The 25,956-nt window shown below is 41.9% G+C and overlaps 2 protein-coding genes across 11 annotated transcripts in view; one reads left to right on the forward strand and one right to left on the reverse strand.

Moving 5' to 3' along the window:
* Window positions 1-3,962, reverse strand: part of angptl3 (angiopoietin-like 3) — a 28,380-nt gene extending 24,418 nt beyond the window's left edge. The window contains 3 exon segments of the mRNA XM_068037639.1: window positions 1,238-1,455; window positions 3,369-3,774; window positions 3,911-3,962. Coding sequence (XP_067893740.1) covers window positions 1,238-1,455; window positions 3,369-3,774; window positions 3,911-3,962 — 676 coding nt within the window.
* Window positions 1-25,956, forward strand: part of dock7 (dedicator of cytokinesis 7) — a 210,683-nt gene that overhangs the window by 72,496 nt on the left and 112,231 nt on the right. For all 10 annotated transcript variants that reach the window (XM_068037333.1, XM_068037334.1, XM_068037336.1 and 7 more), the window contains exons 15-20: window positions 11,851-11,968; window positions 13,549-13,619; window positions 17,662-17,800; window positions 18,716-18,817; window positions 20,255-20,341; window positions 23,127-23,358. In XM_068037333.1, the coding sequence (XP_067893434.1) occupies window positions 11,851-11,968; window positions 13,549-13,619; window positions 17,662-17,800; window positions 18,716-18,817; window positions 20,255-20,341; window positions 23,127-23,358 (749 nt within the window). The remainder of the gene's footprint in view (window positions 1-11,850; window positions 11,969-13,548; window positions 13,620-17,661; window positions 17,801-18,715; window positions 18,818-20,254; window positions 20,342-23,126; window positions 23,359-25,956) is intronic.

Consider the following 25,956-nt stretch of genomic DNA (forward strand, 5'->3'; position numbering starts at 1 on the left):
TGTCAATATACCAGGTTCAAGGGTGGCATTAGTTTGGAACTCTCTTCTGCAAATGGCAGTTGATGCTGAGTCAGTTAATTGTAATTCTGAGATTGATAAATTACTGTTAACGAAAGGTATTAAGCGATTCAGGCAAAGGTGAGTGTGTGGAATTAGGTAACAGATCAGTCACAATCTCGTTGAATATCACAAAAGGCTTGAGGGTCTAAATGGCCTATTGCTGTTTCTATGTTTTCCCTAAGTTAATAGGGTGGGGGGGGGGGGCGCACTGTGGGGGCAGGCACCCAAGGTCTGTAAGAGTTAATAGAAACTCATTTTATTATTCAGAAATATTTGTGTGTTTGAAAAAGGTTATGTTAAATTATAAAAATATCAGTATCTCTTGTATTTTAGCATTATCAGTTGGCATAATTAGATTCTCAGTAGTTGGATACTATAGGAAAATTCATTTTTCTTTCTATTACTACCTTCTCCGCACTAACGCTTTGCCTTTCAACACACCATTAACATACTGTTTGTCTTTGCTCCGTGACCTTCTGGTCAGTTATTCTCTGTGCCCTCTGTCTTATCAACACCTTGCCCTTTGTTATCTCTTGCCCCACCCTACTTTATTTGCTTAAAACCTATTACATTTCTGACATTTGCTAGTTCTGATGAAGGGTCACTGACCTGAAACATTAACTCTGCTTCGCTCTCCACAGATGCTGCCAGACCTGCTGAGTATTTCCAGCATTTCTTGTTTTTATTTCAGATTTCTAGCATCTGCAGTATTTTGCTTTTATTATAGGAAAATTCAAGTTTACGTTATTATGCTTTAATGCTGTGCAACATCTTCTTAATTCATCAGCTTAAATTGCTCCCAGCAGCAGAGGCAGACCTGTAATCACCTGTACTTCATTCTACTGGCATATAGTTCATTTATATATAGACTCATGTATCTCCAACCACAAAGAAAGTTTGGAGGGATGGGATGTATAATGGTATTGGGAAGCAGAATTTCTGATCTTGATTTTGTCCTCACAGGACATTCACATGTGCTGATGCCAGTTGTAATTCCCTTACCAACTAAATCGGAAAACACAGCATAGACATTGGACCTTGCTGGTCTGTATGATTCTGTTTCATTCTGGCAAGGATTTTTACCAATCAAGATGTTGTGTAATCTTTTACCAAGAGTTGAGCCTTGCTATAGTTGTGAAATAGTTCTGGTCATCTCTCAATAGTTTGATAGTTTTACCCTGTTGAAAAGGCTCCCGCTTGGACAGGAGTGACACAACAATTTTAGAATTGTACTTTTTCGTACATGATGGGTATCTTGGAATATAAAGTGAATTGTGACTTACCTTTTCTTCCAGTTGCTGTATTTGATGATTCTGCTTGTCCAGTTGACTGTGTTGGTCATGCATCGTACTGATCAAGCTTTTAATGTTTTTGTTCTGTTCTTCAATAAGAGCCCAGTGGAGCAAAATAGATTAAATGACACTCTTGAGTTTGTAACAATAGATTATTGTGCCTGACTTCCTGATACGCATATTGCCATTTTTAAAGAATAACTGGATTTGTTTTGAACTTAGAAATGAAGGGGGCAATTTTATGCTCTTCTCCACAACGGGTTTTGGGGGCGGGAAGAGCATGTAATCAGGTGGGATGATGGCGGGGGAGATCCCTGCCACCTTCCTGCCTCTGCCAAAATCAACCCCGGAGGGGAAAGACCTGTGAATGGCCTTCTCGCCCTGCTGCCAATTGAGGCTCTTAACTGGGCAATTAATGCCCAATTAAGGGCCTCATCCTGCCGCCACAATTAGTCATGCAGCGGCGGCCCGAGAAACCATGCGGGCTGTTTGTCGGCTCTGTGGGATGGGGGTGCAATGTAGGGGAGTTGGCAGCAAATGCAGGGGGGGTGTCTCTCAGCGGGGCCTCCCCTTTCCCGATGCCAGGTCCCTCATTCACTGTGACTTTTGACGAGGGCCCACCCCCTCCAACCCCTGAGCCGGCAAGCAGCCCGCATGATTTTCTGTGGACCCAGGCCACAGATAGGTCAGGGCGGGAACAGTTTTGCAGGGTGGGGGTCACTCTTGGCCTCGGGTAGGTGCTCCACTGGGAGCAACCACTGCCTCCGCGGTGGTGCTGCTCAGTTAAAGAGCTGCTGGCCTCTGATTGGCTGGCAGCTCTGAGGGCAGGACTTCTGTCGGAGGGTGGAACTTCCGTCGCTGGGATCCTTGATCCTGTGGAAGGCCTGCCGCTGTCCATTTAAGTGGCTAATTGGCAGTAGATTTGGTGGGCCTCCCACAGACAAGGCAATGCCGGGTTCTTGGCATCGCCTTTTCTGGACATCGCCACCCCCGTTGTTGGGATAAAATCCCGGCTGAGGTGTTTGTCTTTAAAATTGTAATTTTCATAAATATTTATACTAGATGAGTGTGGCATGTTATGCGTGAAACTTGCACATTAATACATTTTGCAGTGTTGTAAAGCAGTAGTGGTGGTGTCAAAAAAGACATGCATATAGCTCGTGCAATTTCTTAATCGCTCTGCACAGAGATGAACTACTGCCTTCCAACATAGTTCAGTGCCTTATTTCTTAGAGTGAGTACAAACCTGGTATAGGGTAATGTTACACACTAATTTCTTGTCTAATATCACAAACCCCCAAGCAATGCCTTGCATGAGAGCCACTCTCGAGTATGCTGTAAACAAGCTGCATCATATAAGGATGTCATGCAGGTTTGTACGTGTGATTCTCCACACAGTAAGCTCAGAGATCAGTCATGCTGTTGTGAGCCATTGACAAATGGAAGTCAGGTACTCCCTTAAAGGGAAGAGGGGGGAAACTCTAGAAGCAGTAGTTTTTAATAGTTCTAATTTAATAGGGCCCTTTCACTTGCTTTATGAAAGCTGATCTTACTCAGCATCTTACTCGCATTCTTTTTTCTTTTGCTGATGAGCAAGCTAAGTACATAATTGAACTGGAGCTTGGTCAACATCTCACAGCTGGGCACAATCTGATGTGGAGGCCGTCTTTGGTAGACTTGCTGCTTGTTCCCCCTGTTCTTGCTGGGATACTATGGTATTGCATTTTGACTGTCTTCTAGCACATTGCACAAGTGACTGTTTTTCAGATGTGAATTTAGACAGTCAGTGCTGAAAAGCTAGTTGACTAAGTTGGTGACAGCCAAGCAATTTCTGCCCTCACCTACTATCCACATGTGAACTTTTCAACAAGGATAGCATTGTGGAGGGTGATTTTGTTTCTTTCTTCCTTAGCTCAAGGACACTGAGGGCAAGGATCATACCCGGGGTCTTCCTGGTCTCTATAGCTCAAGGTCTAGGCAGCAACATATCATTTTTTACATTAAAATGCACCTACTTTTAGAGATGGGAACTCCTTTATCTCCAGCATTTCTGTCTTGATTTCAGTCAGTTCGGATAATTTGTCTTCAAGACCTTCTACTTTTGTTTCTAGAATGGTTCGATTTTCTACGATGCCATTTATTTTTTCTCTGCTGTCAAGTGACAAGTTTTTCAACTCCTCATTGTTAGCCTGTAGAATTATTGTCTTCTTTTTTAGCTCCTGCTCAGTAAATTTGATCTCATCTGTTTGCTTCGAGAGTTCAAAGAAGGATCTGTTGAATATGTTCATCTTGTCAATTATTTTCTTGATTTGGTTCTTCGTCTTCTGGACAAAATCTTTTAGTCCATGTCCTAATTGCAGGAGGCCATTGGCTAAAATCCTCACATCATCTGACGTTGCAAATCTGGACCCTTCCTGAGAAGCTGTCCCAAGGCAGAATCATCTGCTTGTATTTGATCAGTGTAACTGGACAGGGCTAAAATAAGGAATGGTGTAAAGAACAGCATTTTGTCACAATTTTTGTTTCACTAATCTCTCTAGCAAAATTCTTCTACATACACCTGACTTGATTGCTACTTGATTTCTGTGGTTGATCATTAAACCGTTTCATCTTGAACTAATATTACCTCTGAAGCAAGGAGGAGCCATCAGTAAAGTCAACATAAAACTATGTTCATAGAGTAAAACTGAAAAACCAGATGGCTGCTCTGTCACAAAAAAAGTTTAAGATTTACTGATTTGAGCTCTGATGTTTTTCCCCTGTCAGGCAAACCCTCCACCTACCAAGACTGAGGCCCACATGATTTCGCCACATGAACAATTAAAATTTAAAATAGCAAGCCCCTGACCGGAAAGACGTTTCAATGGTAACTGACAGTGTTGGAACAAGGGACAAAGGGCCATGCCCTGACTCATTCAACCAACCATGAACTTTTGATTACCAGGCATTGAAGGTGGGGGGAGCTAGCATTCTAGAGACTGCTATCCACAAACCTCACAGGAGAGACTGCTCCATATAAGGCGCTAGTCACATGACTAACCTGCTGGGCAACCTGGGAGTTTTTTTGAATTTGAACTCCCAACAAAGGAGTTGGAAAAGCAGACAAAGCCGTGTGCTCATGGAGTAAAAATCTCTCCTGGAACGGAAGCAGGAATTACAGCCTCTCCTGTCTTCCTGCTTCCATCTCCTTCTCATGGAACTGACTTGTGTGAAAACACGTGAACCTCAAAGGGAGAAAAGTTTCCTATGTGAACAAAGATTTAAGAAGACTACTGGGCCCCAACGAAGCGCAGGACCATATTGTCAATCAAGGACTACAGCGTGCTCGAGAAACAGTAACAAGATATTGCCTCAAACTGTTCTACTTATCTTTTCTTCTGCTCTTTTCTGTCCCTATTTGCATGTGTGTATCGTGTGTGCTTGCTATCATGGGCGTGTCGTATATCCATAGGCATAAACCGTATTAGAGTTTAAGTTGAGTTTTAATAAAATTTCATCTTCTTTAAACTTCAGACAGCCTGTGTGAATTTGTTTCTTTGCCTTATAATTGGAAACTGTGAATAAGGATTCACAAAAAGGGGATCTCAAAGCTCAATTTGTTTAAAATTAAACCCTGTTACAATAAGACCAGATGAAGATAGTAACATACCCCTAGACACCTTTCGCACCTGGTCGTAACACCCCCCCCAATTTTCATCTTTCTTCTCCTGAAGACACGGACTTTGCTGGAATATAGTTTTGTGGCTGCTGGGTGCCCCACTGTACCTTACCAAAGTGACCGTTCTTTACATATAAGCTAAGACAGTACCAGCAGACTATTTCATCATGGCAATGATCACTGATAACAGACTTCAATTGCTGTGGGTTTATGTGTTTACATGCAAGCATGGATATGCTACTTCACAGAAGTGGAAGCCAGGAATAATTTTTTTTTTGCTCCCCTATCCTAAGCTGTATTGCCCTGCTATTGCTGGCTACTAATCATCTAACTCACTACAGATCAGGATCAAACCTGGGGCCTTGTCTCTATGGCACAGTACCACACTACATAATGCATTTACCTACTAATCCAGAAGTCAGCAACATGCGGCTCCAGAGCCACATACAGCTCATTAAGCACTCATGTTGCTCCTGACTGTCCAGTTATGTCCAGATATCGACCAACTCTCCAAAGAAATCCAACAGCAGCAATCACATTAAAATAAAAGTTATTTTTTTCATCTCTTATTTTTTGCATCCATCTTATTTATGCAAATATATGCCCATCACCAGTTTTTGGCATTCATTTTTTTTACATTTTCAGGCACCATAATACCTTCAATTTTATTTATTTCTTGCTTTAAAAAACATTGGTATTAATTGCAAAAATTTTAACAGAATGAATAGATAACAAAATACATGCACTAAATTTTTTATGGAACAAAATGTATTCATATATTTAACTATATTCCTTATTATTGGCAATTGAGTAACAACATTGTGGCTCTTAAGATATTGCGTTTTTGACTAAATTTTTAAAATGGCTGTTGTTATTAAGGTTGACAAACCCTGTATTAATCTATCATGATGTATGATTTTTCACTTTGTATTGCAAGGAGCTTTTACTGACATTAAGACAGTTCTTTTTAATCATTAACATCTATTAGTAAGAGGCTGATACACGTGCTAATCAAAGTTTCATAGGTGAACCTGGGGCTGGGGCAAAAAGATTATACAACTGGTTTACAAACATCAGTCATTTGATTGACCCTTGCTGTCCCTTTCAGATATTGAGAAAGAATCTAGAAAGTGGCAATGTCTGAAGGCATAAGGAACTTCAGAGGTCACCCCATTTAAAATGTAGGAGTTGCTGTTTACTTTAGGAAATTTTAGGCTTGCATTTTGAAGTATTTTACTTCGGGGTACCTTTTATCTCAATGTGGTTAACTCTTAACTGTCCTCTGAAATGGCCTAGCAAGCCACTAAATTGTACCAAACCACTACAGAAACGTCGAATAGGAATAAAACTGGACAGAACACCAGGCATCAATCTAGGCACCGGAAACGACAATGGCTCCCTCAGCCCTGTTGACGCTGCAAAGTCCTCCTTATTAACATCTGGGAACTTGTGCCAAAATGGGGAGAGTTGTGCCACAGACTAGTCAAACAACAGCCTCACATAGTCATACTCACCGAATTATACCGTACAGACAATATCCCAGACTCCTCCATTACCATTCCTTTGTATGTTCCGTTCCACCGGCAGGACAGACCCACCAAAGGTGGCGGCACAGTGGTATACAGTTAAGAGGGAGTTGCCCTGGGAGTCTTCAACATTGATTCTGGACCCCATGAAGTTTCATGGCATCAGGCCAAACACGGAGAAGAAAGCCTCCTGCTGATTACCACCTACTGCACTCCCTCAGCTGATAAATCAGTGCTCCTCCATGTTGAACACCACTTGGAAGAAGCACTGAGGGTAGCAAGGGCACAGAATGTACTCTGGGTGGGGGACTTCAATGTCCATCGCCAAGAGTGACTCGGTAGCACCACTATTCGCTGAGTCCTGAAAGACATAGCTGCCAGACAGGTGGTGAGGAAACCAACACGAGGTAAAGACCTGCTTGACCTCGCCCTCACCAATCTACCTGTCATAGATGCATCTGCCAATGACAGTATTGATAGGAGTGACCACCGCTCAGTCCTTGTGGAGACAAAGACCCAGCTTCACACTGAGGATACCATCCATCATGTTGGGTAGCATTACCACCATGCTAAATGGGAGAGATTCAGAACAGATCTAGCATTGCAAAACTGGGCATCCTTGCGGCGCTGTGGGCCATCAGCGGCAGCAGAATTGTACTCAACCACAATCTGTAACCTGATGGCCCGGTACATCCCCCACTCTACCACTACCATCAAGCCAGGGGATCAACCCTGGTTTAATAAGGAGTGCAGAGGAGCATGCCAGGAGCAGCACCAGGCATGCCTCAAAATGAGGTGCCAACCTGGTGAAACTACAACCCAGGACTACATGCATGCCAAACTGCGGAAACAGCATGTTTTAGAGCTAAGCGATCCCACAACCAGCAAATCAGATCTCAGCTCTGCAGTCCTGCCACATCCAGTCGTGAATAGTGGTGGACAATTAAACAACTAACGGGAGGAGGAGGCTCCACAAACATTCCCATCCTCAATGATAGGGGAGCTTAGCACGTCACTGCAAAAGACAAGGCTGAAGTAATTGCAACCATCTTCAGCCAGAAGTGCCTAGTGAATGATCCATCTCGGCCTCCTCCTGAGGTCCTTAGCATCACAGATGCCAGTCTTCAGCCAATTCAGTTCACTCCATGTGATATCAAGAGAGAGCTGAAGGCACTGGATACTGCAAATGCTATGAGCCCCGACAACATCCCAGCAGTCGTACTGAAGACGTGCCCTAGCCAATCTGTTCCAGTACATCTACAACACTGACATTTACCTGATAATGTGGAAAATTGCCCAGGTATGTCCTGTCCACACAAAGCAGGACAGATCTAATCCGGCCAATTACCGCCCATCAGTCTACTCTCGTTCAACAGCAAAGTGATGAAAGCTGTTGTCGACAGTGGTTATCAAGTAGCACTTACACAGCAATAACCTGCTCACTGATGCTCAGTTTGGGTTCCATCAGGGCCACTCGGCTCCAGACCTCATTACAGCCCTGGTCCAAATATAGACAAAAAAGCTAAATTCCAGAGATGAGGTGAGAGTGACTGCCTTTGATATCAAGGCAGCATTTGACCAAGTATAGCATCAAGGAGCCCTAGCAAAATTGAAGTCAATGGGAATCAGGGGGAAAACTCTAGCGCAAAGGAAGATGGTTATGGTTGTTGTTGGAGGCCAGACATCTAAACCCCAGGTCATCACTGCAGTAGTATCCTAGGCGCAACCATCTACAGCTGCTTCATCAATGACCTTCCCTCTATCATAAGGTCAGAAGTGTGGATGTTTTCTGATAATTGCACAGTGTTCAGCACTATTCGTGACTCCTCAGATACTGAAGCAGCCCATGTTCACATGCAGCAAGACCTGGACAGCATTCAGGCTTGGGCTGATAAGTGGCAAGTAACATTCACGCAGTGCAAGTGCCTGGTAATGACCATCTCAAACAATAGAGAATCTGACCATCTTCCCTGGATGTTCAATGGCATTACCATCGCTGATTTCCCCACTATCAATATCCTGGAGGTTACTATTGACCAGAAACTTAACTGACCAGCCATATAAATACTGTGGCTACAAGAGCAGGTCAGAGGCTGGGAATTGTGCAGTGAGTAACTCACTTCCTGACTTCCCAAAGTCTGTCTACCATCTACAAGGCACAAATCGGGATTGTGATGGATTACTCTCCACTTGCCTGAATGAATGCAGCTCCAATAACATTCAAGAAGCTCGACACCATCCAAGACAAAGCAGTCTGCTTGATTGGCACTCCATCTACCACCTTAAATATTCACTCCCTCCACCACTGTTGCACAGTGGCAGCAGTGTGTACCATCTACAAGATGCACTGCAGCAACTCGCCAAGCCACCTTCATCACCGCCTGCAAGTTCCTCTCCAAGACACACATGATCCTGACTTGGCTCTGTATCGCCGTTCCTTCACTGTCGCTGGGTCAAAAACCTGGAGCTCCGTTCTTAACAGCACTGTGGGTGTACCTGCACCAGATGGACTGCAGCAGTTCAGGAAGGTGGCTCACCACCACCTTCCCGAGGGCAATTAGGGATGGGCAACAGATGCTGGCCTTGCCAGCTAGGCTCACATCCTCTGAAAGAATATATAAAAAATTGTATCCCCACCGCTGGCACCTTTGCCAAGATGAGCTAATGCAACACAGACCGAGGATGAAACTCAGGACTTTGCTCGTTTACATGGAAAAGTTTCACATCGCCCGCTGCACTTACAACAGAGCCCTTATGAGAATCCTAAGAAATATATATAACTAGCTGCATTGTTATTGAGCTTTGCAAAGGTCGATCAAGATGTCAATGTTTGCCGAGTATAATAACACCAATGCCATTCCATGCTAAGCTTATTTCTTTGATCACTAGTTTTGAATGTTTTTTTAATCACCATTAGCAAATTCCCAAATCAACATGTCATCATTTTATAATTACAAAATTGAACATTAACATTTACTGTCACACACAGTTGCAGGTCTCCTGCCAATGTGTGGTGCTATGGTGACCAAGTCACCTCTGGCGGATAAGTCCTTTAAACAGATTTTAAAAATTAGAAACAATAATATATCAGATAACTCACTTCATTTATTATTGAAATAATGTTAACCCTAAACACCATACAGAGCAGCATACATCAGTCCTACGTCTTATACTTAGTGTGTGAATTTAATGAGGAACTGTGTAGGTGGCTTCACTAAGCCTGTTCACGACACTGGGTCTTGAAGGTAGCAAGAGGTCTCTTTCTAACTAAGTAAAAACACTATCACTTCTTTATACTGTTTTCTTCAGGATCTGTTTTATGCTGGATGCGATATTGTCTGATGTTTTACGATCACCCAGTTGTTTGAACAGATTGCCAAACAGATGAGGCCTTCGGTTATATTTGAGTGTGTATGAGTGAGAGGGAAGAGAAATAAAATGACAGACTGTACTGACGTTCATGCCTGTTGTAGCTCTTGATTATGTTTATATTTGTTCTATTAGTTCTTAATGGAAAAAGTCAAGTTATGTATAGCACCGCTTTATTTTATTTATTTATTTATTTAGAGATACAGCACTGAAACAGGCCCTTCGGCCCACCGAGTCTGTGCCGACCGACAACCACCCATTTATACTAACCCTACAGTAATCCCATATTCCCTATCACCTACCTACACTAGGGGCAATTTACAACAGCCAATTTACCTATCACCTGCAAGTCTTTGGCTGTGGGAGGAAACCGGAGCACCCGGCGAAAACCCACGCGGTCACAGGGAGAACTTGCAAACTCCGCACAGGCAGTACCTAAAATTGAACCCGGGTCCCTGGAGCTGTGAGGCTGCGGTGCTAACCACTGCGCCGTTTTGTGGATTGACACCCAGTGTGCAACAGTGAGCCAAACTCCACATTCCACAAAACCCCAGTTCTGCCAAACCTTGGGTTCCCACTCACAGTGATGCCCAAACAAAGGGCCCTCCCTACATGCTACCAATTTTAGCACCTCCATGGCAGTGATGCAAACTCCAGGACTACCCGTTGTGTCATCACTCCATATTGCAACATTCTTGGTAGCAACCCTCAACAGAAAAGTTAGTAAAACATTAATATAATGTTAAAACAAAATGTAATTTCAATTAAATGTGCCAAGATTTAGTTTTAAGTAATTGTGTTCAAATTTTATCTCCCCAAAATATTAGATCGATTTGAAAGTTCCCATTTTGATTTATTTTGATGGAATAAGGCAAAATATTTTGCTTCTAATTTTGTTTAATAGCCAGTGATGACTCAGATGTTTCACCTTTTATATTCCTCAATTTCTTCTTTCTTCAGAAACCCATCCTTTGCTCCTTGAATGAATTTCTACTGTCCACTTTCTTGGCCTTTCCTGATAACTTTTCCACAGCTTTAGTATGCTTTATATAAAAAAGTTTCATCTGACTTCTCTTCCTCTTCCAACTAGAATTTATTGCCTTAAAGACTTGTGCAAATCAACCTTAGTCAGTCAGTCACTTTCATAATCTTGAAAACATCGAGGAACTGACTTCAAAGAGAACAAGCACATGCCTGAACATTGCCACCTAAATTCTGAGATCTTTGCTCGTTTCTGGATTCTCTCAAGGCAATAATATCCATCCTGTGATGGACCAACATACCTCTTAACTATCTAGCCCTTAAGCTTGTTAGTGGGAGAGGTGGTTATGTTACTGAACTAGTAATCAGAAGCCTGGACTAATGATTTGGAGACAAGAGTTGGAGGATTTAAATTCAGCAAGTTAATTTTTAAAAAATCTGGAATAAAAAGAAAGTATCAGTAATGGCGACCATGTAACTAGTAGATTGTCATAAAAACCCATCTGGTTCACCAACGTCCTTTAGGGAAGGAAATCTGCTATCCTTACCTGGTCTGGCCTACATGTGACTCCAGATCCACAGCAATGTTGTTGACTCTTTACTGCCCTCTGAAATGGCCTAGCAAGCTACTCAGTTGTAAAGAATACATTTCAGCATCACCTTCTTGAGGGCAATTAGAGATCGGCAATATCCCGTGAATGAATAAAAGAAAAGATCAGGACTGGGATCTTGGGGTTATACTGAACAAAACTATCAACTTTCTCTTTAGGTTCCATGTTCCTGTACTAGACATTTTACCATTTTGAACTGGATAACCAGTTACCTGCAAGATTCAAAAATTTCTGTACTCTTGTTCATTTGAAGTTCCTAACAACATGGTAAGTTACGGATATAGGAAAATGTCACTGTATTCTATTTTTCATAAGACTTTACATCTCATTAACTTTGTTGTTTAATTCCATAGGAATTTACTTTATGTGTATCCTCAGAGCCTCAATTTTGCAAATCGTCAAGGCTCTGCTAGAAACATTACTGTCAAAGTCCAGTTTATGTCTGGCGAAGATCAGAACAATGCAATGCAGGTAAACCAAATGGTCTCAAAATTTTGTATCATTTTTTAAATTGTGAAATTTTGGTGAAGTTTTAAGGTCCATCTGCAAAACACTGCCAAACTTGAAAAGAGTAGAAGAGACAAATGATAGTGGTTAGGTGATGCCAGGCTTGGGTGTTGCAGGAGGAAGGAAGTCTGAAAGAAGTAAAATCTTTCTGTTTTGAGGTGCTGGAAAAGAATTGACTTACATATAATGTTACCATCAACAGGGTACTAGATGATGTGATGAGTTAGCATGCTACCCTTTCACCTCTGGAATTCAGATTTGAATCCAACCCAGACTGATATAATGAATGTCTCCTTTCCCTGCTGCCTTTGAGAGCTCTGAAGTTATTTTCTGTAGTCTCAATGAAGATCCTAGTGGGCATGGGTCACACACTAAATTGCCAGTCGAAATCAGGGAGGCACAGGGATAAGTGTTGTGGGAAATATAGATATTGCACTCATCCACACTGCCACCAAAGAAAGATGTGATAATTTCTGCTTCACTACCTCCTATCTACAACAAGCAGCTCCTAGTACCTGTGAAGTCATGTCAGGGAGGAATTGGGAGAAAGAAAGTGCAACCTGTCAGAGCACATCCTCAATTGCGCTAGTGATAGACAGGTTTTCAAAGCTTTATCAGCTTCACAAATTGCAAGCCATTCCCTTCCCTTCGATTCGCCCAGTAATTGACACCATCAGTGTCATGGAGCCTATTCTTGGTATTGTCGAAACATTATTGGGGATAATACTTCAGCAATCTCCTCACTTTGATTCAGGTGAAGGATAATAGGAACAGGATCACAGAAGGGCCCACTTGCTCTGGATTGTCTCACATTGGAGAGCCAACTGCTTCACTGCCATGCAGCCAGCCATTGCAATATATTCAAACATTTTTCCAAGATGAGACTCACTTTTTTTTAAGCTATTTTCTCTCCTCAACCTGCTTGGGTTTCTGTGAACCAAACAGTGATGAGGTGCCCTGTGTCTGCGTGGGTTTTCTCCGGGTGCTCCGGTTTCCTCCCACAAGCCAAAAGACTTGCAGGTTGGTAGGTAACTTGGCCATTATAAATTGCCACCAGTATAGGTAGGTGGTAGGGAAATATAGGGACAGGTGGGGATGTGGTAGGAATATGGGATTAGTGTAGGATTAGTATAAATGGGTGGTTGATGGTCGGCACAGACACGGTGGGCCGAAGGGCCTGTTTCAGTGCTGTATCTCTAAACTAAAATAGGGTGACCCTCCTACTACTCAAATAAAATCTTTTTATAAGAACATAAGAAACAGGGGCAGGAGTAGGTTATTCGTCCCCTTGAGCCTGCTCTGCTATTCAATACAATTATGGCTGATCTACCATAATTGCACCTTCATACACTATTGCTATGTCCCTTAATTCCCTTAGTATTCAAAAATCTATCAATCTGAAGTGTCTGCCCAGATTACATACTTGTCTTTGGAGTGTGCTTGAACTCACAACCTTCTGACTCAGAGACGAGCCATGGTTAGTGCTGAAATAATAAATCTTCATTGAACTTTTCTCAAGCAACTGATTTTATTACCCTTTTTAGGTCATCTTTGGAAAGTCAAGTTGTGCAGAGTTTACAAAAGAATCGTATACTGCAGTAATATACCACAACAGGTAAGAACATGTCAAGAAATGTTTCTGTCTTAGTTACGCTCAAGCTAACAGTGCACCAGGGCACAATGCAACATTATAGCAATGTATAGAGAAAAATATTTCAGTTTAGAATTACACAGATGAGGGATGAAAAATGAAGATAGAAAATAGACATTCATTTACAGTAATTAAAAATCTAGCAAAAGGAATGGGTTCATTAAATAAAATTGTTTTTTTCCCTAGGCCACAGAATTTCTGTTCACCCTTTTCCTATCTACTCACTCACACACCAAAAACAGTGCCAGTTGTAAGTTTAAAAAATGTGTCTCATTTCAAGATTTTTGGCTGTGCTGCCACTGGAGGATCTTGGTGTCTCTTATGTTAAAAATGCTACTATGAAGTTAAATGTAGCTCTATAAGGGGTTAGATTCACAGAATTGCAGAGCTGGGAATTGTGGATTAGGATTCAGATGAAGAATCCAAACCAGAGTACTTTAGACAATAAAAAGATTCCAATGAACATTAAAAAATATATATTCCTTGTCAGGGTGTGGGCATCACTTTCAAGGCTAGCATTCATTGTTAAACTGTTTTGGTAGATGTAAAAGATCACATGGCACTATTTGAAGAGGAATGTGGAATTTTTACTGTATCTTGGTCAACAGTTATCCCACTGTCGACACCATTGCAGTTTGTGGGCCCTAGTTGGGTGGGTTGTTTGGCTACAAAGCAATTGTGACTGCACTTCAAAAGTAATTCATTGACTGTGAGCGTCTCAAAGGCATTTTAAGAATGCAAGTTTGTTCTTGTGTGGGGATGTTTCTATTCCAGATTATTTGTTTGTGCAGCATGAGGTGTCTGCTGAGAATATATTCTTGGGAAAGAATTTGGTTGACAGGCCTAAATTGAGAAGAAGTTGAAGACTGCACTTTTACACTTCCTGTGATCAATCAGAGAACAACATAGAAGATAAGTGACACAAGGACAGTCAGTGAGGCTTTAACCAGGATACTGTGAGGTGCAGGCCTGAAAACTAAAATGCAGGAGATCAGTTTTTGCAGTTAGGTTTCCAAGCAGGAAAGGTAATAACAAAAACAATGAAGTCAGCCCACAATAGCGACAAGAGCATGGTTTATTATTTTCTCTCATTTTTAAAAGAGCGAATTGAAATTGAGTGAAGAAGGTGGTATTTGCTTTAACTGTTACTCTATATATTCACTTAAATCAGTTTAATGAGTCACATCAGGCTTTGTCTCACTAAAATGTTACTGAAAGACTAGAGAAGGGCAAATGTGAATGATACAAGATCTGGTTCAGATTACAAGAGATTCCTATTATTCCGAAGAAGGGTCACTGACCCGAAACGTTAACTCTGCTTCTCTTTCCACAGATGCTGCCAGACCTGCTGAGTGATTCCAGCATTTCTTGTTTTTGTTTCCTATTATTACTCCCCTGGGTACAGTATTTTAAAATTAGATATTGGGCCGTATGGGCGCACTGCTGACTATGATACTTAGACAGCTTACAAGAGTCCCGACGTATCTGAGTTTCTAAGGTACACCAAACATTTATAACAGCCTTCTTAGGACAGTCTTATTCCAGATGCTAATGGATGTCGATTACCAAAGAACTGCCCTCTCTATAGCACAAATTCAAACTCTTATTCAAGGGGTCACAAGGATGGCTGTTGTGGGAAATGAAAATGTCTGCTGCTGCACTGCGAATGCCCTTTTGAGCTTGAGATTAAGGCATTTTGGGGCAATGTAAAGGGAGCTTTAATTATGCTTCGAAACTGTGTTCTACCTAACCTGCACTATACCAGAGTACAGTAGGAATATAACAGTGATTTAAGATGCCCGCTTCTCATAAACACACAGCTGTGCAGTCAGTGAATCATAGAATCATCGAACGTTGAAGAAACGGAACGAGGCCACTTAGCCCATCAAGTAAATTGAAGTAAATTCTCAATACTTAAGTTTACAAATGCTTTTTGCCACAAGGATAGTGGGACAAGATTTTTTTTGTTGAATTTCTATGCTCATCAAGATGAGGAGTATCTGTACTAGGAATCGAACACTTCCCAATGTTATCACCCAGGGTCTGCATTAAGCACGGGTTAGATGTCTGCATTCAATGAAGAAAGAATTTGGGATCTTTCAATTTGGTCTGCAGTCACTGGTTCAATGTTGTCAGCTCTCTGTCCTTATTAATGTTTTCTACCATATTAAAGTTTTGTACCATGTTGTTATACCATTAAAGGTATTAGAAATGCAGAATTTGCTTGCTTGACTCTTTGTAGAACATGATGGAACAAGTGTAGGGAAAAGCTTACAACTTTACATAGTCCCTGCCAAAATCTAAATGCGTTACATTAAAGCAAGTTCATTTCATTCTATTAAAATAAAACTCCACTTATACCTAAATAATACCACAGTAAAATCTTCAAGGGTATTTATACTATGATTTGGTGTTCCTGTTGGTGATCTCAGTGCAGGAGGTAGTAGAAATACTCTTAACTGGTCTTGGCGCCCTGGTCTAGGCGGGGAGAAAAAAAATCAGTCAAGGTTGTTGCTCCTGATCACTATCCAGTTGACTCCTGCTAGAAAGTGCAATTGTCCAGATGGACAAGACAATGTGGCAAGGACAAGATTGGGCTTGGTTGTGACATCCTCCAAATGAATTACCTGGTGACACTTCATATTTAAGCTCACAGATGAAAATAATTGGATGAGGTACTCTAAGTCATCGGTGATACCATACACTAGCACTGGTCAGCATCTTGAAGACGGGAGAAGCAGGAGTAAAATAAAACCCTGGAACTTTGTCGTAAAGGGATTTTCTTTGTCTTTGTATTAAAATATTCTTAAACGGTTTGATAGCAAAATATATATTTGAAGTACTAGTCAATGGTTAAACATGGCTGTGGAATTGCTGACTCTTGAAGTGACTGCCTGTAGATTTCGTCGCCTATGATACAGTGCACAAGTGGCTAAGAGTTCAGTGACATGCCATACTTTGAGTTCATAATGTGTTGCAATCACTTGCCTTCTCTTTCTAATTAAGGTACATGCCTGTTTCATTCAACTCGGATTTCAAGGTTTTTGATGACTGTGTAATAATCTAAGCAGAACACTTGAAGACTGACTGCTGTTTTTTTTAAAAGAATAGAGGATCAATTTCTGAACGTATGCTTCAAAAAGGAGCCTCATCTGCTGCAAGTACATATGGAGAAACTGTGGGCATGATCCCCACAATTGTCCATATATTAACGGATAGCAAAACATGGAGTATGCTTGCAATTTCCTAATATGTGACCTTGCAGGCAGCGTTCCATGCCAGCTGTATTTGGAAAATCAGCCCTTAGAAATCAGAGTTAAACTTCATTAAGATACTACAGAATTGGGTTACTTTGTAGAAATTATATGCAATACCTTTTGATCAAGAATAGTAAATAAAGGATTACTTAAGCTATTAAAGCCTTTCAGGGAGCTGCCAATTTTTTTCAATTCTCCATTCCTTTCTCTGCTGAAGGCTTTAACTTGCAGTAATGCTGCATGGCCCCAAAAATCTTTCAGTAGCTTCCCCAACTGGGTATTGTTGATGTGCAGCCTTCATGGTGATGTGATAGCCAAGTCCAAGCTTGTCTTCACTCTACATGTATACATGTACACTTTCCCACATGAGTGACTGGGTAGCAGTTCCCCTCCTTAACCCAGGGCTGCTTAATTCAATTATAGGGACCAGCTGGGATCAACAATCAACATGGTATTTACACCTCAGTACCACATGAGGCAATGGAAGTTAACTAAGCCAATAAGGGACCATCCTGAGTTTTCTGAGCCTCTTTGGACATTGTTGCTGTTGGATAATACAGTTCTAATATATTGCAATAAAAACAAGAAATGCTGGAAATACTCAGCAGGTCTGGCAGCATCTGTGGAGAGAGAAGCAGAGTTAACGTTTTGGGTCAGTGACCCTTCTTCGGAACCCTAATATATTGCACACAGGGCTGGGGATAAAAACAAGAAATGTTTTGTATGAAATGCATATTTTCTTTTGGTAGATCACCTGACTTTCATGAAGAAATAAAAGTCAAGCTTCCTGCTTATCTGACTGACCACCACCATCTGCTGTTCACCTTCTATCATGTCAGTTGCCAGCAGAAGCAGAACACGCCCTTGGAAACCCCAGTCGGATATACGGTACCAGACAATTTTCTAATTTTATGCTGTATTAGTATAGCAATAGTGATCATGTGATATTCAAAAATGGAATTTTAAAATGTAAAATCTTTTCCTGTGAAGACACTGTTTTTATTTATTTTCCCCACATCCACTTCTCTCCTCCTAAAGGCACTAACTCATGCACCCCTCAATACCTTCCCTGAGTGTGCATGAGCTTGATGAGTCAGTGCAAGTATGCTGTTTGATTGCCAAGATGTGGCGTGTGGCCCTCATGGTCAAGCCTAACCTGTTTGTACCCAGTGCCCACATATTTGTGCACTTTCTATCAAATGTCACTGGATAGCAGTCAAGAGTGTGAACACTTTCATTTCCCTAGCTTGAGCGTACTGCGACCCTCTGCTGCTGCCTTGGCTGAGATTGGGGTTGGGCGGAGGGGTTAAGGGAAATGAAAACTGGGACCTTTTTGGTCTGTGTGATGCAGAGCTTTAAGGTACTTAAACGATATTTGTTTCTGTTGGACTGAACAAATTCACTCTATTTGCTGTCCTGTAAAATAACAAAATCGCACAAAAATACATCCAGTGTTTCTTGCTATTAAGGAGCTGCTCTGGGTGTGATTATGGCTTGTTATGTTGGAAGGATGTGATGTTATTATTTTCCGCTGCCACTGAAGTTTCTGATCTCAGCCGTTTCACTGTGGCGTGGCTCAGTGACATGCATGCAGTTGTCTTTGTAACAATTTCAGAGTAACATCCTTGGATTAAGGAAGGCTCTGGAGCAGATGAATTCCTCGCTCCCTTCACCCAAGCACTCCAGTTCATTCAAATAACAAAATTTGCCCCTCCCTCCACAGAAAAGATAATGATGGTGTCCGGACACAACAGAGTAGTTTTAGTTTGGCAGTATTTTTACTCCTTGTTCCTTCCATTACAGTGGATCCCAATGCTGCAGAATGGACGCCTGAAAACTGGTCAGTTCTGCCTTCCTGTATCTCTTGAGAAGCCGCCACAATCTTATTCAGTTTTATCTCCAGAAGTAAGTTACTTAAAATAATTCTGAGTTTGATCACCACCTCTCTGCGTTACATTTACACAGATTTACTGCTTAAAAGCAAGGGGTGTGGGGTGGCAGGGTGAGGCAGTACTTCAATAGACTCTCCTTTCACCGTTGGCAACTGCGTTTGAAATCCATTCCTTCTGCTGTCTGTAATGATGTATGGAAGCATGAATACTTTTTTAAAAAATTAGAAGATGTTAGTTGTGTTAGTACAAGAATTATACAGAAATGTTTATAGGACTCACGTAGTTTTTGAAAAAAAAAATTATACCTACCTGTGAAAGGATAATTGGAGGCATGACGTTAATGATTTAAAAAAAACTGAAGGGTTGTTGAAGACTCTGCTTCAACCTCAAAAGGAGTTCTTTTGAAAGGGGGTTTCTGGTTGTTTAAGACTGAGATGGTTGGCCAGTTACAATTGCAGCTCTGTCCACAACAAATTGTCACAGCCTGTTTCTTTCAGGTTAGATTTCAAAATAAAGAAAGCTATGCTCTTTAGGCCATATGATAACTGCAGTAACGAATCCAAAAATCCTTAGACAACCATGTGAGAGAAATAAAACAGGTAACAAGAACAAGTGCTTAGCCTTTAAGGGACTAATGCACAGACTGGAGTTTTATATTCAGCATGCAGTGTGTACCAAAGCTGTGGTTCGGTGCACTCGTCAGCACTGGCCCATGCAATACATGGCCCTGATGCATGCAATAAGAGTCAGCACATCTTCAACATCTGCTGAAGGCTTTAAATCTGCAAAAGGTCAATTTCAAAGACTCGGCAAGTTGTCAATTCAACTCTTATGAGCGCTCATGCTTCTCACAAAGTGCGTGTATGTGGTTGTAGTATATCTCAGGAGGCAAAGTGTCCATGAATATCAGTACCTAGACGAGTTGCACATCAGAGCCCCATGCTGCGAATCTGCCAGCGTAGCTGTGTGACAGATGCTTAATATGGTCCAGGTGCTTGAATTCCTAGTTAATTGTGAAAACTTATAGTTGCAATACAGAGGCCAGTATAATTAGGGGCATTGTTTTGGACAGCCCAACTGATTTTCCATTTTTGCTTTTATCTACGTAACTCCTTTAGATGAAAAGTTGTGATGCCACCAACACTTTAAATTTGGTAGTTGTAGCCATTTTTGTAGTTCCCAATGCTGAATTCATATGCAGCCAATTTTGCTGAGTCTGTGCAGCTGTAGACTGGCAAACTTAATATGAAACTGCAATCTAAGTACTCTTTCCCACTCCTTGTACTCCTTCCCTGGTAGGTTCACTCTTTCCCAGAATGGGCTTCCCTTTTAGAATTGATAACTTTCTAATTGAAGCCGAAGTCTGAAACTTGAATACTACAGTTACTGAATGAGCCATCGGGAAAGCATGTATATTAAGAGATATAACAAAATATTTTTACTGTTGCAGGTACCATTGCCTGGAATGAAATGGGTGGATAACCATAAGGGAGTGTTCAATGTGGAGGTGATTGCTGTGTCCTCTGTTCACACCCAGGTGAGAACAAAGCTGTGCCTGATTTGCACTTAATTATAAAATGAGTCTATATTTTTCTATAGTGAGGTTTGAGGGCTGAATTTTGCTTCACATTTGACTTCATAGCGATTCTCCCTAAACAGAGCAATGTCATTAAATGTGATATATTCAAAGTATATTCATTGAATTTTGATGGTTTTATTATCCATTCTTGGCTTAGAAGGTGGGGAGATACAGTGAAGGAGGGAGGTAGAGAAGACGTTATTTCAATATATTTTAAAGAGAAAGTTTTGACAGAGATTCCTGAATTGCATGTTGGTATCTCAGTTTTTGCCTCTGCCAGAATGTGGAGATACAGGAACCAGTCCAGAAAGAAATGGGATGAGCGTGTGTGGGCCCGATGGTCTTTTCTGTTCCTGAGATATAACAGAATTATTAAAATATATTGGATTGAGAATCAGTTAAAGAGGCCAAAACAATTGTGTGGGCTCACGTGCACAAATATAAGCAGGGAGAGGGGTCTAAGAATGGGCAGGTACTAAGAGAATTGAAAATATATATACTATAAATAGGGGTACAGAGTACAAGAATGAAGAAGTAATGATAAATTTACACAATGCGCCGGTTAGGTCACAGTTGGAGTACTGTGTGCAGTTTTGGCTGCCCCAATACAAAAAGGACCAGTAAGCCAGAGAGAATATGCATCATCAGTTCACCAGGATGAGGCCAGGAATGGGAAACTATAGTTTTTTTATTATTCATTTTCAGGATATGTGTGTTGCTTGCAAGCCTTGCATTTATTGCCCATCCCTATAGAAGGTGTTGGTGAACTGCCAGCTTGAACTGATGCGGTCCGTGTGGTGAAGGTTCTCCATCAATGTTGTTAGGTAGTGAGTTCCAGAATTTTGATCCAGCTACAATGAAAGAATGATGATAGATGCACTAGTCAGGATGGTTTATGACATGGAGGGGAACTTGGATGTGATGAGGTTACAATCAGATCAATCTTGTTGAATGGGGGAGCAGGCTCGAGGGGCCAAGTGACCGCCTCCTGCTCCTAATTCGTAGAATCATAGAATGTTTAAGGCACAGAAGGAGGCCACTTGGCGCATTGTGTCTGTGCCAGCCGAAAAACGATCCACCCATTCTAATCCCACCTTCCAGCATTTGGTCCATAGCCCTGCAGATTACAGCATTTGAGGCGCATACCCGACTCCTTTTGAATGAGTTGAGGGTTTCTGCCTCAACTACCCTTACAGGCAGTGAGTTCCATGTGCGTATGTTCATATGATAGTGTTTTCATGCACCTGTTGCCCTTGTACTTTGAGGGAGTGGAGGTTGTGGGTTTGGAAGGTACTGCTGATGAAGCCTTGGTGCATCCTGTGGATAGTACCCATTATAGCCATGGTATGCTGGTGGTGGAGAGAGTGAATATTTAAGCTGCTGGATGGGGTGCCGATCAAGCGGACTGCTTCATCATGGTTGGTGTTGAGTTTATTGAATGCTGTTGCAGCTGCACTCATCCAAGCCGGTGAAGAGTATCTTATTACACTCTTGACTTGTTGCTTGTAGGTGGTGGAGAAGGTTTGGGGAGTCAGGAGGTGAGCCATTCTCTGCAGAATACCCAGCCTCTGACATGTTCTAATAGCCATGGCCTTTATGTAGCTGGTCCAGTTGAGCTTCAGGATATTGAAGTTGTGGGGGGTTGGTGGGATTCAGCAATGGCAATACCATTGAATGTCAGGGGACGGTGGTTGTCCAGGTCTTGCTATAGGCAAGTATTAATTACTTCATTTTCTGTGCAATTCCAAATGGAACTGAACATTGTGCAAACATCAGCAAACAATCCCATTTCTGACATTATGGTGGAGAGAAGGTAATTGATGAAGCAGCTGAAGGTACTTTGGCCTAGCACACTGCCCTGAGAAACTCCTGCAGTGATGTCTGGGGATGAGATGATTGGCCTCCAACAACCACAGCCATCTTCCTTTGTGCCAAGTATAACACCACCCATTGGACAATTGGATACCCATTGACTTAAGTTTTATCAGGGCTCATTGGTGCGAAGGTTGGCTAAATGCTGCCTTGATATCAAGGGCAGTAACTCTCACCTCACCTGTACAATTCAACTCTGTGTCCATGTTTGGATCAAGGCTGCAATGAAGTCTAGGGCCGAGTGGTCCTGGTAGATCCCAAACTGAGCATCGGGAAGATTGCGCTGCTAGATGGCATCGATGATAACTCTGTCCAATACTTTGCTTATGATTAAGAGTAGAGTAATGAGACATTAATTTGATGGGTTGGATCTGTATCTGAGTAATTTTACACATTGAGCAGAGACTGGAGATACTGGGATTAATTTCACAGAAAACAGATAAAGCTATGGGGAAATCTAATAAAAGTTTTAAAAATTATGAAGAGATTAAATGGGGTGGAAGAGAAAAAATATTTTGCCTGGTTTTGGATTGGTGACGAGCAGTCATCAACTAAACATTATTAAGAATGTAAGGAGAGTGGGTAGGAGAAGTTTCTTATTGCAGTGTGTTATTGGAGCAGTGGCTGCAGGAGAAATGTATTCTAGTTGCAGCATGAATATCCCTCATTGGGATAAGGACACAAATTGACCAAAAATAATATCAAAATAGAACAGTGCAAGAATTGAGATGGTGATTAATATATGAAAATAAACTTATTTTGCACAAGTTTGTAACTTGGCCCTCATACCTTTGTACTTTTAAACTCTGAAATCAGAGATATGTTGCAAATAATTTTGGTTTCAAAGATAGTCATTATATATTTGATACAGGATCCATACCTTGACAAGTTTTTTGCTCTGGTCCATGCCCTGGAAGAGCATGCATTCCCTGTGCGAATTGGAGATCTAAGAATTCTGGAGAATGACTTGGAGAATGAGCTGAAGAACAGTATATCAGCCCTGAGTTCGGCTCAGCTGGAGCCTGTGGTACGATTCCTCCACCAGCTTTTGGATAAACTTGTCTTGTTGGTTGTGAGGCCTCCTGTGATTGCTGGACAGATTGGTACGTCAAATGCGTCGCTCCTTATTTTTATACTGACTCTTTCTAGGGATGTGTCAACTAATCATGAGATTATCATCTTCAGTTGGTCATGGGCTGCACTTCTACAGCACAATCATACATTCTCTTTTAATTGAGAACATTTACCAATAGCACCCTTGTTGGCAAATGCATTGTGTGGTCTACTGAGTTAATTATCTCAGCCATGTCAGTATTAGGATTGTTCCAGTCATACTCTGGATGAAGCAGAGGGGAAATGTAGTCTGGGCTCCTGATCATTACTCATTGATCACTGAGTTATGCAGGTGGAGATGTGTATATGGATGTCAGTGAAATAGCTGGCAAATAGCTACTACATGTGCTTGTAATGGTCTCTTGGGTAAAGTTTTAGAGGATGCATTATATCCTAGCATGAGTCAGGAAAGATGTCAGTGAGCAAATTAGAAGACGGTAACTTATGTGGGATTTTAAATAAGATTTTACATTTCTGGCAATATTGCATGCAATTTACCTTTCATGTTTAAAGACTAAAGAGTGGCTCATTTCAGTTACCAAAGTATACTAACAGTCATCCAAACAATGGGAATGCTACAGACCTCTAAATCAATTAGCTAAATCTCTCTTGTGCAGAGCCAAATAGGTCAGACACAAGTATGCAAGGCCTAACATCATTTATTAATACATCTAATATTGCGATTAATACAACCATTCACATTTATATACCTCCATTAATGTAGCAAAACATCCCAAGCCATTTCAGAGGAGTGCACTCAGATGAAAATTGACACCAAGCCAAAGAAGGGAATAATTAGGAGGGTGACTCGAAGCTTGGTCAAAGGTAGGTTTGAAGGAGGATCTTAACGTAGCAGAGAGGTTTAAGGAGGGAATTCCAGAGCTTAAGACAGAGATGGCTGAAGCTATAGACTCCAATGGTGTGGCAAAAGGAGTGGGGAATGACTAAGAGGACAGAATTAGAGGGAATAAAAGCAAAATACTGCGGATGCTGGAAATCTGAAATAAAAACAAGAAATGCTGGAACCATTCAGCAGGTCTGGCAGCATCTGTGGAAAGAGAAGCAGAGTTAACATTTCGGGTCAGTGACCCTTCTTCGGAACCAGCAAATATTAGAAATGTCAAAGGTTATAAGCAAGTGAGGCGGGGGTGGGGCAAGAGATAACAAAGGAGAAGGTGTAGATTGGACAAGGCCACATAGCTGACCAAGAGGACATGGAGAAAAGGCAAACAATATGTTAATGGTGTGTTGAAAGACAAAGCATTAGTACAGATAGGGTGTTAACGGACTGAAGATTGAACAGCAGCAAGTACAAACATGAAAAAAAAACAGTGGGTAAGCAAACTGAACAAACTAAGATGAAATGAAATAAACAAAAAAAAATTGTAAAAAATGTAAAAAAGAAAAAATAACTAAAAATAAAAGTAAAATGGGGTGCCCGTCATGCTGTGAAATGATTGAACTCAATGTTCAGTCCGGCAGGCTGTAGTGTGCCTAATCGGTAGATGAGATGCTGTCCCTCGAGCTTGCGTTGATGTTCACTGGAACACTGCTGCAAGCCCAGGATAGAGATGTGAGCATGAGAGCAGGGGGGAGTGTTGAAATGGCAAGCAACCGGAGGCTCGGGGTCCTGCTTGCGGACTGAGCGGAGGTGTCTACTAATATCCATTATAAGCCCACCGACTCCCACAGCTACCTGGACTACACGTCTTCATACCCTACCTCCTGTAAGGACTCCATTCAATTCTCCCAGTTTCTCCGTCTCCGACGCATCTGCTCTGATGATGCTACCTTCCATGACGGTGCTTCTGATATAACCTCCTTTTTCCTCAACCGAGGATTCCCCCCCACTGTCGTTGACAGGGCCCTCAACCATGTCCGGCCCATTTCCCGCACCTCTACCCTCACCCCTTCCCCTCTCTCCCAGAACCGTGATAGGGCTCCCCTTGTCCTCACTTTCCACCCCATCAGCCTCCATATCCAAAGGATCATCCTCCGCCATTTCCGCCACCTCCAGCGTGATGCCAATACCAAACGCATCTTCCACTCCCTTCCCCTGTCAGCATTCCGAAGGGATCGTTCCCTCCGCGACACTCTGGTTCACTCCTCCATTACCTCCACCACCTCGTCCCCGTCCCAGGGCACCTTCCCCTGCAATCGCAGGAGGTGTAATACCTACCCATTTACCTCCTCTCTCCTCACTATCCCAGGCCCCAAACACTCCTTTCAGGTGAAGCAGCGATTTACTTGTACTTATTTCAATGTAGTATACTGTATTCGCTGCTCAAAATGTGGTCTCCTCTACATTGGGGAGACCAAACGCAGACTGGGTGACCACTTTGCGGAACACCTCTGCTCAATCCACAAGCAAGACCCTGAGCTTCCGGTTGCTTGCCATTTCAACACTCCCCCCCTGCTCTCATGCTCACACCTCTATCCTGGGCTTGCTGCAGTGTTCCAGTGAACATCAATGCAAGCTCGAGGAACAGCATCTCATTTACCGATTAGGCAAACTACAGCCTGCCGGACTGGACATTGAGTTCAATAATTTCACAGCATAACGGGCACCCCATTTTATTTTTATTTTC

Source organism: Heterodontus francisci, chromosome 8 (genome assembly GCF_036365525.1).
Source record: "Heterodontus francisci isolate sHetFra1 chromosome 8, sHetFra1.hap1, whole genome shotgun sequence".
In the NCBI taxonomy this organism is placed as follows: Eukaryota; Metazoa; Chordata; class Chondrichthyes; order Heterodontiformes; family Heterodontidae; genus Heterodontus; species Heterodontus francisci.